General features: G+C 35.0%; 1 protein-coding gene across 1 annotated transcript in view; it reads left to right on the top strand.

Moving 5' to 3' along the window:
- The window catches only part of NEK7 (NIMA-related kinase 7), a gene marked incomplete at its 5' end in the record, with an annotated part of 21,371 nt that extends 11,538 nt beyond the window's left edge, over nt 1–9,833 (top strand). Inside the window, 2 exons of the mRNA XM_010188004.1 lie at nt 3,620–3,733; nt 9,723–9,833. Of these exons, the coding sequence (XP_010186306.1) occupies nt 3,620–3,733; nt 9,723–9,833 (225 nt within the window). The remainder of the gene's footprint in view (nt 1–3,619; nt 3,734–9,722) is intronic.
- Nucleotides 9,834–11,497: the final 1,664 nt, after the last annotated feature.

Below are 11,497 nucleotides of genomic sequence, written 5' to 3'. Positions count from 1 at the left end.
GGCACCTCCTGTTATTGTAGGACTTTGCAGAAAACACTGTCAGCCTGTTAAAGTTGTATGTTTACTACTTGGTGAATTTTCTCTGGTAATACTAGTTTATTTCCTATCACTAACATCCTGGTTTAAGTATTAAAAGGGCAAATAGCTATATTGCAGTTCTGCAGAGTTTACAGATCTGTGTATAGCTGTTCCTTCTAAATCTTTGGGAAAATTCACAGGAATGAAGTCTGATACCTGATAGCAAGTATTTAGAAGTTTAAATCCTGAACTGAAACTTAATCCCATACTGGGATTTCTTAGTACTGACTGTGGCAACTGCCATCAATTTCAGTGCTCTACTTTACACGCTTGTGCAAGCAGGAGGCTATAGATACCATAGGGGTAGATGAGGATTTTTCAATATTACTAGTTTTCCCATCATTGGTCTTCTTACAGATTTTTTTAAAATCTGGAAACAAAATATAAAACTAGAATAACTAATTGTTATAGAAAATAAACATATTTTAAGGTTAACTTTTGTTCTGTGTTATATGAAATAAGATTGCTGGATAGAAATCAATAGCACTTTTCAAAAGAAATTTACTTTTTTTTAACTTAGCTTGCTGCTTTGGTGCTGGTACAGTATATTAAACACCTGTGTGAATATTAAATTTTTCTTTGACCTGGTAAATAAATTCAGAATAGCTAAATATCTTAATTCTGTTGATTAACTTAGCATCTTTAAATACCATTCTCTTTTTATTTAAGGAGTTTTACCAGAATAATTTGATATGATGTTCTGTTTTGTTTTGGTTTTTTGTTTTTTAATTGTAAGAATAAAGTAATTATTAGGACACTTATTGTTGATATGTTATAAAGCTATAGTATATAGCAGTGTCTTCAACTGTACCTTTTAATTGTTTTAGAGGTGCTTTTATCCCATTTAGCTAATTCTACAATGTACCAGATGTTTGTGGTGGGGTGGTTGTGGGTTTTTGTCGTTGTTCTTCATGTTCATTCAGATGTAATTTTGAAGTTTTAGGTATAGTAAACTCAAAATATATGCTTAGCATTTTTCTTTTTTAATTATTTGAAAGTGATTAGTTAAGGTTCTTCAAGACATGCATGGACTAATACTTAGTACTTTTATTATCTGTGCAGTTCTGTGTTGAGTGTATTTTTGTGATGTGTCTATTGCCTGCATTTTAGCATGTTTTATTATACTGGTTTCCTGTTGATATGTGCTCATGTGTGCTCTGGATTCTCTCCAGCTTAATTGGAGAAAAGCTGTGGCATGTTTATCACTTCTCAATAAATGCTAATTGCTGCTAAACTCTTTTCAGTTATGTTTTAATTTAAGTTTAGACTAATTAGCTACACTATATGTTGTTTTAAAAAATGATTATTTCTAACCTATATTGCAGTCTAATATTCCACGCTAACTATGTGGCCAGTAAGATTTTTTCAAAAGTATATTTTAAAGTCTGATTTTTTTTTTAGAGCCCCAGGTATTTCTGAAACCTCAAAAACACTGCCACTGGAGTTTTAATTGATATGCAACAAAGTAGACTTTACTAATTAAAATCAAGATGCTGTGCTTTTGCTACATGGACCTTTACATGGAAAAGTAGGTTTTACACATTTCCTTTTATTGTTCAGCGTAGCAATTGCATCCTTACAGGGTTGTAGGTTGGTGGCTTACAGTTAAAAAAAAAAAAAAAAAAGAATAAGAAAAAAAAAAAAGAGAGAGCGCGAGCTGCCACCAGCCCTGAAGACAGACAGTGGGCTTTCGTCCCTCAGACGCCCCCAGAATACTAATCAGGAAAGTCAGACCCTGGAGGTCAGGGAGCAAGTCAATCATTCTAGCGATCGTCTCAGTGTGGAGGATCAAATTAGCCTGAAAAATTCAGCTGCTGGGAGGAGAGGGCGAGCAGCTGTCAGGGGCAGCAGCAAGATGCACTAATGAACCAGATGAATAGTGCAAAAGCTTGAAAATAAAAACAGGACAGTTGACATTTTTCATCTGTCAAAGCAGGAGATGCATGAAAATACAGTATTCCTGTTTTAACTCCTTAGGGGACATTCAGAATTTTTTTAACACTCCGCAGCATTCAAACAAAAGTACTTTTTAATGAACATCTAGAGTACGAAAATGAGTATCTGTGCGTGTATTTAGAATTTCTGCATGCATACAGATCCTGCAGTTGATTTTTCTTTTTTTTCTTTTCTGTTTTGGTCTTTAGCTTGCATTTTTAACATTCTTTTTAAGGTAAGACAAGGTCATGTAAATCAAAAAATTAACATTATTTTGGTAAGACAGTTACAGAATTTTTGGGAGGAGTGTAGGATGGAACTATAGTATGGTATTTGTTTTGGGAGCTTTAAAATTATTTATTCTTACTTGAAGGTAATATAAAAAAGCGCTGAACTAATTGAGAGCATTTTTATCAGATACAAAGTAAACATAAGAGAATTTAGATAATTTTCTTCACATGTCTTCCCCCAGTGATACGGTGCTTGGACATGAGATAGTTAAACTGCTATCTGGAAGACCACAAGACAGATGAGAGCCATTTTCAGCTTGTCCTGTCCCTGCTGAAGCTCACTGAGTAGCACAGCATGGACTAGCGTGTTTCACACACACTCTGTCTGTCTGGGGAATGTACACATTGTCCTTCCAAAATCAAACTTATTAGCACATGTAGAAAAGGGTGACTGACTTAGGGGCAGCACTGCACTCAAAGTACCATTCGTGCTGCTGCGGTTCAAAGACTTGGAAGGCTTTGAACAGAATGGAGAGATTTTAAATGAATTTTTAAATTTGTAATCCTGCTAACCATAGGATTTGTTTCCGCGTTAAATGTCAAGCTGTAGCGTTGTCTGGAAATAAAGCGTAGGTTTGCTAGTGCTGGTCTTAAGCTGATAATTTATTTAAGTGCTGTCCAACAGATATTCTTTTTTTCATATTACAATTGCAAGTTATAGTTATAGGTGCCAGTTCTGCACTTCTGATGATGCTTTGGGATGGTTATTTGAAATTACTTTTCATAATATTTAATTGTGAAATTTCTGGGTTTGGGTTTCTCTAGAGGTACAGACATTACCTTTCATTTTCTTGCTTTAAAAAAACCAACTTTCTTACAGTAATAGCTGTGGAAGGTTACAAAATCTACTACTGTTATTCAGCATTTTCACCATACGGTATTGCTTTAGATCAGATAGTGGTTTTCAAATAAATTACATGGTTTGGTTTTTTTTTTCCTGTAGGTCTTCAGAAGAGAATTACATTGTGGGTTTTGGGGTTTGGTTTTTTTGTGTCCCTCATGGTACAAAGACCCTCTGCACTCACAGCAGTATCAGAAACTACTTAATTTCTCTTCATACTTTATTAATAAAACTGTTATGGTATACAGTTCAGATATTGCAATATAAGGATTGTGGCAGGTGTGAGTGACATAGAATAAGTACACTCATTGGTTACAGTAATAGTTTTGGAATTTCTGTTTTAGCACTGTGACACTTCTAAGCAGGGAATTGACAGTCCTTAAAAATCACTTTTGATTTGTTAGTATTACAGATTTTATGACAAAACAGGTTTACTTAAAAACACAAAAGAAAACTGTACATTTTCTTTAAACAGATGGCTGCACTGCAGAGTCCCTTTTATGGTGATAAAATGAACTTGTACTCCCTGTGCAAGAAGATAGAACAGTGTGACTACCCACCTCTCCCTTCAGATCACTATTCAGAGGAAGTAAGTAATTTTCCTTTTCATGGGCTAGATCCTCAGTTTGTGTAAGCTGGCACACTCCCAGGGAAGTAAAGGAACTTGTGTGATTTTATGTTATTTGCAGATTATGTCCGTAAGTGTTTGCTTGTTGAACTTGCTCAAATGTTCCTGTCAAAACAAGTCGCTGGTACGATTTTAACTTTTGAGGGATTAATGATGGAAACCTCATACTGTTAGCTTCTTAATTTCATTGAGCTTCCTTGCAAGTATGACAAAATGCTCTCCCAGAATGCACAATGATATGTTCTATATGCCAGAATGGGATTGAGTTTTACATCTATAGTATACTTTTCTGAAAGCAGAACTATACAAGTTTACGTTGCACAGTATATTAGTGCACTAGCCTTGTTTCTTTATGGGTCTGCATTAAAATAGATATAATGTAACTCACTGGTAAAAATGAATTGTTTAGTTCCTATTTGTCCACATTGTAAAACTGCGATGTGCTGCTCAGTACAATTGAACAGCAGTTCTTTTGCAAGAAAGAGTGGTTCATGACAACACTAATAGTAAATTTCAGAGAAGTATAGGCAGGTGTAATATAATTGAATTTGAACAATATACTCACGTATATTGCAGCGGTGTTTGTTTTAAGCTGATAGGTAACAGTTCTTTACTGTCACTAATGTATTTAAGGGGAGGTACTTGCATTTTTAAGCTCTAAACTGAAAAAGAAACTAAATAAAAGAAATATTTTTCTTAATGCGAGTAACAGAAAGGAAAAATATTGCTTGCTTGTTAATGTTCTGAGATGCCAGTTTTGAAATACTTTCCTGCTTTGAAAAGAACAGGGCAAACCGATAGAATTTGTAAACCAAAGAACACGTATTAGTAACCAATTCTAATTGAATTCAGCCTACATGAATTAAAGATTACTTTAAAAACGCAAATAAACATGAGCACTGAAATACTTTTAATAAACATAAAGCGTTGTGCAATTTCACTTAGAGAGTAAGAGTTGTAATTCTGAACCTTAATATTTTTTTACATTTGAAGACAGTGATTGGACTATTAATAAAAGATTACTGCCCAGTATTTTGATTTGTTTTGTATTTATAGTGACAATTTTTCCCCTTTTATGAAAAAAGCTGGACTTAAAAAGATAATTCAGTGACGTTACAAAGGATGAAATAATGATCTATTGTGTAATTTATGCATTATACCTCTTTGTGGGTTTTCCAATTAGTCATTTTACCTAGGCCATTTTTAATTATTATTTATTGTAGACTATAATATGGCAGTTCATATAACCAACTTCAGAACTGGAGGCTTGGAAATACAGTAGGGTGTGAACAATAATGCAAAATGATAGCAAGAATGTCAGGGGCCGTTCTTTGTTGTGTCATTCATGCTGTCTTCCTTTTTCCATGAAGCGCATGAATATTTCACATATCTGCATCCTCATCCTCTATTCTTCTTGACTAATTTTCAGACTGTCTGAATTTGCATTTCACATGGTAGCTGATTAGGAGATGCCGAGTGCAGCAGCGAAGCCTCAGCAGGCGGTTTCCATGGTGACCTTCAGCAGGATTTTAATGATGATACCACTAGTGGTTCGTTGAAGTTGGCCTGCCTGCAGGGCTACTTCACTGCAGCTGAGTGTGAAGTTGGATATGCGGATTCCCAGCCAAGGGGCAAATATCAAAGTCTGGCCCAGATAGAAGGTCTTAGAGTTTGGATGGGGAAAGATTCCACCCTTTACTTACATCCATACGGTTTCTAGTGTTGAAAACAGATGCAAAGCACAGCATGTTATGTTTTCTTTATTTCAAAGCAGACACGTACTTCTGCGCCTTGGATAAACCAGTTATTTGCAAAATACACCTAAGTTCTTTTAAAACATAATGAGAGAATCAGAGCAATGATAGCTATGAAGATAGGTATGAAAATAGTTAAAAGAAATAATCAACTATGGAGACTGTAATGGGAACACTTTTTATGTTCTGATATGAAGACTTGTGTCTTCACTGTGGTACGTGGAAAAATTAATATGTTTACTAGTTATTGCACCACAGTATACCTTTTATTTACTCGTCTGAAAAAAATAAAATACTGTGCTGGAATGAACTGTAAAAAAATAGAAACAAACAAGCGTTATCTGTTGTATTAGGATACTGTCCTAAATGTTTTCACCTCTACTGGAAATTTAGATATCAAACCTTTAACCAGGTTGGAAGCACACTCAGTGAGCGGTAAAGGTCAGGGATCACTGAACATTAAAACCCACTTCATATTTTATAACAAAGAATTTTCTGAAAGGGAAGTTCACTGAGTGTTGATCTCTGCATCCTCTGATATAGGAGTGTAAATACTTTCATTACAGAATACAAGACAAGTGCTTTTTAGAGAAACTTTTTGTAAGTAAATTTTAATAAGTTTTAAGATGTGACAGTTTTTCTAAATTTTGAACTCTCTATAAGACTAACCTTTTAGTAATCTATTACATCTGTGACATCAGAGAAAAGTGTGATAGAAAGATGCACTTTAAGATAGATGGACAGATGGATAATTATTTTAAAACCTTTGATTATAAATCCTAATAGTCTAGGATGCATTTTCACAAACCATTGCTTCAACAGTAGAGTCATAAGCCAAGATTTTCAAATGTTTAACAACTTCAGATATCTCGATTTTTATTTTTTTATTTTTTTTAATATTCCTAAAAGAACGTCTGGTATTCAGGACGAGTACACAACATCTACTGAAAGTTGTTCTGCTTTAGAGAATTCAAAGCTGGGGCTCCCTTGCCACCCCCAGTAAATAGTCTTAAAATCCTGTCAACCAGTATTAGTATCCTGTTGCTTTCATGATAGATGAAGTTTTTTAATCTCCCTTTTGATTGAGGTGCGCTTCTTCTAAAGTCCATAGCCCACCTCCCACCCAGGCGTGAAGCCTGAATGAGCCAGTACTTGTAGAATGGCAGTGTTAGTTGCCAGCGGAAGAGCTTGAGAACAACGCTGAGAAAGGACTTCAGGAAGGTCTCCTATTCAGAGTAAGGAGAGTTTGGGTGTTTTTCCAATCCAAAATTTCCTATATGAAAATTTCTCTTTTTTCAACTGGCTAACAAGGCGAAGTACTTGCCTCTCATAGTTCTGTGTTCCCCCTCCCTTCCCTCTTCCTGACTTGAGTGATAATTGTTTATTTCATAGCTGAAAACCCTACTAAAGTTGAAGAAAGTGTGTCCCACTGCTCCAATGTCAGGCTAAGCTCCAGGCTAAAGACAGTCCTTGTGCTAAGTGCACAGAGGAGGTTAAGAACAACAAGAAGCCGAAGAAGTTTGCAGCTTGGAAGTGCAACAGGAGGTCCCTCCAGCTCAGTCACGAGTCTGCTCTGCCTGTTGGCCAGTCTGTGCCAGATGATAAAAAGCTATTGTAATGATAGTCTGACTTTAGAATCCCAGTGCCTCTTCCCATCGTACTGTCGGGCTCTTCTGCTACACTGGAAATTTTATTAATACTGGAGGGGTTGACAAATGGATTTCAGGTTTATAGAAATAGATATTTCTGTAGGACTTAAAGGAACAGTGCTATAACCAGGTATTAACATCCAGCATGGTCCCACTTCCAGTCCTGAAAGTCTGTCTTTCCTGTGTAACTGTTTTCGTCCTGTACAGCAAAATTTAATTCATCTGGTCCCAGAAGCTTGCTGTTCAAAAACAAGGCTCAAAAGAGCTCAGGAATTACTCAGGAATCTGTACTATTATTGTGCTGTGTCCCAAGCATAGTCAGCTCTGCATTCCTGCCTTACAACTGAGATTCTGGACTGGAGTGGGAGAAGGAGATTTTGCAGTAATAGCAGTGACCAACATTTACGTTTTACCTATAGGCAAAAGAGATCTGTGACTTTGTGGTTTATTTTATCACAGTAAGGTGAAAGTTTGTGTCTTTTATCACAGTAAAGGCGAAAGTTTGTGACTAATTGAGCTCACCTCTTGCACTATTTTGGGAAGAGAATTTCTGACTAAGCTGGTTCAGTGACTGTCCCTTACTGCGAACATAGCCTTGTAGATCCTTTCTTGCATCCTGACAATAGCAGCTACATATGCATTTTGGGTGAATGGATTTTGCAGGTGTACTTACAGGGATTAATAAGACCTAACACCTTACCTGTACTTCTGAGTAATGATGCCGTTTTGCTACAGCATCTTTCTAAGCAGTGAATCTTCTTGGCCATTTTATTGAAGCTTTGGATTGTAATCTACTGTAACAAAGTAATTCTAAAGGAAGGCTTCCTGTTTAATGACTTAACAGTTTGAGTCTGAAATTGATTTTTAGATGATAGAGCTCAGTTTAGAAAACAAAAATCAGAGTTACCCACAGGCCAGGATTGAAAAGACATGAAGTAGCTTACTGGAGGTAAACAAGGCTTCTCCTCCTTTTCACAGGTAAGTTTCTTAAAGGTCTACTTCTGATGTTCTACCTACAGTAAATTTATCAATGTACGGCTGGTGAAAAGAGGAGAAAGAATACTCTATTTTCACTCTTATGATAGCTTTATAGATTTCAACCCTTCACGGTCTTTTACTAAGACTTTATTGACTGTATGCAATTCTGTTGAACAAATGGAAGTCTTCACAGAGAAAGACAAATGTATACATATAAGATTTGATGTTGTATTCTCTTGATAAACATTTTGTAAAGAGAATACAAGTGTAATTTACTTATTTGAGTAGAGTTTCGGGCTTGAGGTTTTCGGATGTCCTGTCTTTCCTGTTTTCTATGCAGACTCTGAGGTGCTGCATAGCAAGCTGCTCAGCTCTGTTGATACATTGAGCCTCTTGGTTACACTCTGTCCCACCTGCTGCTTCTACAGCAGATTATTTTGCTTTCCATGTCTGTTATTGCAAGTTAGCAATTATTATTTCTTACGGTAGTCATGATTTCCAGCATTTTGCTCTCCAAATTATTGGGAGTTATTACAGGCTAATAGTTTTTTCTGTCAGTGGTACTGTATTTTATTTATTGTCTGCCAGAAACAACATGATAGCTTTTATAACTCCCATTAGTCAAAATGTACTTAGCATATTCAAGATTCAAATAGCAAATCTGTTACAGATTATTTTGATGTAATGTGGTTTTTTTAATCCAGCAGTCTGACCGTTATCTTCAGAATTAATTTTTAAATATTTAGAAGGATGTTTAGTGACATAGTTTTGTGTTGTTAAATATAAAAACCCTGTACATTGTATAAAATTTACGACGTTTCTGCAAGGGCTAATGGACAGAGTTTTAAATATTGGTATGCAGCGTTTCTTACTTAACTTACGGACTTCCTATTCCTGTCCATTTAAATTTATCTTCTGAAAAGAGTATAATTATAATTTAAAATCCTTCTCAGTCTTCTTATAAAAAGCAGAAAAGAAACTCTCTGATGGCAGATTTGAATACACAGTCGACGTTACTTTTGAATAATGATGATGAGGTTCCTCTGTATTAGTTGCAGTAACTACAGATTTCTTTCAATAATCATACCTGATAGTACTGGGAGGGAGATTGAACTAAATCTGACATATTGCCATAGAAGGGTGGATTGCAAGGTGTTGGCTTTTGGTTGTTGGGTGGTTTGTTGTCTGTTTTTTTTTGTTTTTGTTTTCCCCCAGTGCTATAAGAGACCCAGGAGAATTTGGCCAAACTACTAAAAAGCATAAAGGAAAAGCTTTAAATAAAGGAGTTGTTCGTGCAAAGGATTGTAAACATTTTAATAAGAACTTAAATCTGCTTATCATTTTTTTCTGGACAAAAGTGCGAAATACAAAAATCACAGGAGTATGCTGCATATATGCTTGTATAAAACTGTGTGCAGTGTGTGTCAAGAGAGGGAGGGTTAAGCGTGTATGTTTATGCAGAATTGCTATGTTTGGCTAATTTTTATGACTATTAATTTGAATTTGATAATGCACAAATATTAATTGACTGGATTGTTGGCTTTCTTACATGTTGTTTTCCTTTCCTAGCTGCGACAATTAGTTAATATGTGCATCAACCCGGATCCAGAGAAGCGACCAGACATAACCTATGTCTATGATGTAGCGAAACGTATGCATGCACACACTGCAAGCAGCTAAGCAGACATCAGATCTTGAAGAAAAAAGCAGAAAAAACAAGTATTTTAAGTAAATCATCCCAACCCTTTGTGTGTTACTGAAATATAATTATTTGAAGCTTACTGTTGTGCTTTGAATTGTAAACCAATTTATATACAAACTTTGTTGTTCTCTGTTTCTATTTTTGTATTTTTTACTAACTTAGTTTTACAAGAGGTTTATATATGTAAAGCATAACTTTAAAAGATACCGAGAACCACTGTTTTCCATGATAAGTTGGTTCAAGTGTATTTTCTTTAGTAACAAAATTGTATTCAGTTGGGCCTCAGTTCTAAAACACAGTTGCACTTTTGCACATGATACAGATATTAGGCTTATTATCCAGAAGCAAAATGTCTGAATCTCTCACCTTGTTAGTAATTTATGGAAAGTATGAATCAGCACAGTTAAGTTTATTTTAATCTTTGTTCTAAGAGGGACATAATTATTATAGAAGGTTATTGTATTTTATGTTGAACTGTGTTTTGTGGCTCTCAGCATAAGAGTAGACAGGCAATAGGATTAGTTTCTCTGCTTGCCAAATGTGATGGGAAAATAGTTTCAGGAAAAATTGTCATGCAGAAATTTTTGTAACATCTCCCCCCCCTTTTTTTTTTATTCTGTCATAATGCACGTAAAACATTTGTTGGAGATTTTCTGGGAAAATTTAAGGTGTTGATTCTGCAATCCTATCATTTTTAATAGACTTGTGCAGCACTGCCCTGGGGCAATAGGAGTCTGCATAGTTAAGTCTTAAAACCATGCAGATGCTTCTTGTACCAAATAGGATTCTTTGGAGGCTGGCGTTTATAAGAAGGTCTGATTAAAAGGCGGCATCTTTAAGTTACAACTTCCCAAATGTTTATGTGTACGTCACTGTTTGTAGATTTCTGTTTTTAAAATATTTTGAATGACTCTACAGTAGTTTTAATTTTTTTTTTAAATACAGAAACCTTTTGAAAAAGATATAATAGTATAGTATAGCACAAAATGTATTCCTCATGAGTATCTGGTTTTCTATACTATATCCTGGAAATTAGTTTTATATTTAGCAAAAGTAAATTTTAGCATTTATGTTTTAAGAGAAAAGTTGTCACTCTTTTGTTTGTGAAATAAATATATGCAAAATGTCTTACAAATACTTTATTAGTTGAAAAGGAAATTAAAAATATTTTTTTTAGACCTTAGTACCTTTTTGGGTATGCTTAAATATTTTTATTGTTAAAGAAGGAAGGTGTCTTGGTTTTAGATGTGGTAAAAATGGAGAATGGACTGAAATCTCTTGAGTTTCAAGGCGGAACTTTTTATACAGAACTGTCAAAATCTTGTTATTACCAGTGATATTGCTAAGAAGCTGTTACAGTCAGTTAAATCTTTTTCCTTATGTGGGCAAAAAGTTCAAATAAAAGCAGGGATATGTACATACATACATGAATTCTAGATGCAGTCAGTTCCTTGCATGCTCAGATTTTTTTTTGTTTGTATCTCTCTGCAGCTTTAATTTTTTTATTTGATACAATGCTTAAAGAATGAAGATCCAACTATGGGGTTTGTGGATGAAATGTTCAAGTTAGGTCAGGGGCTTTTCTGGTTTTGTATTTTTTAAAACTACAAATACTACGGAAATTGTTTGGTAAAATACAGGA

The sequence above is a fragment of the Mesitornis unicolor genome, unplaced genomic scaffold (genome assembly GCF_000695765.1).
Source record: "Mesitornis unicolor isolate BGI_N332 unplaced genomic scaffold, ASM69576v1 scaffold49540, whole genome shotgun sequence".
In the NCBI taxonomy this organism is placed as follows: domain Eukaryota; kingdom Metazoa; phylum Chordata; class Aves; order Mesitornithiformes; family Mesitornithidae; genus Mesitornis; species Mesitornis unicolor.
Note: the sequence above shows the minus strand (reverse complement) of the source record. Positions and strands in the feature narration are given on the sequence as shown.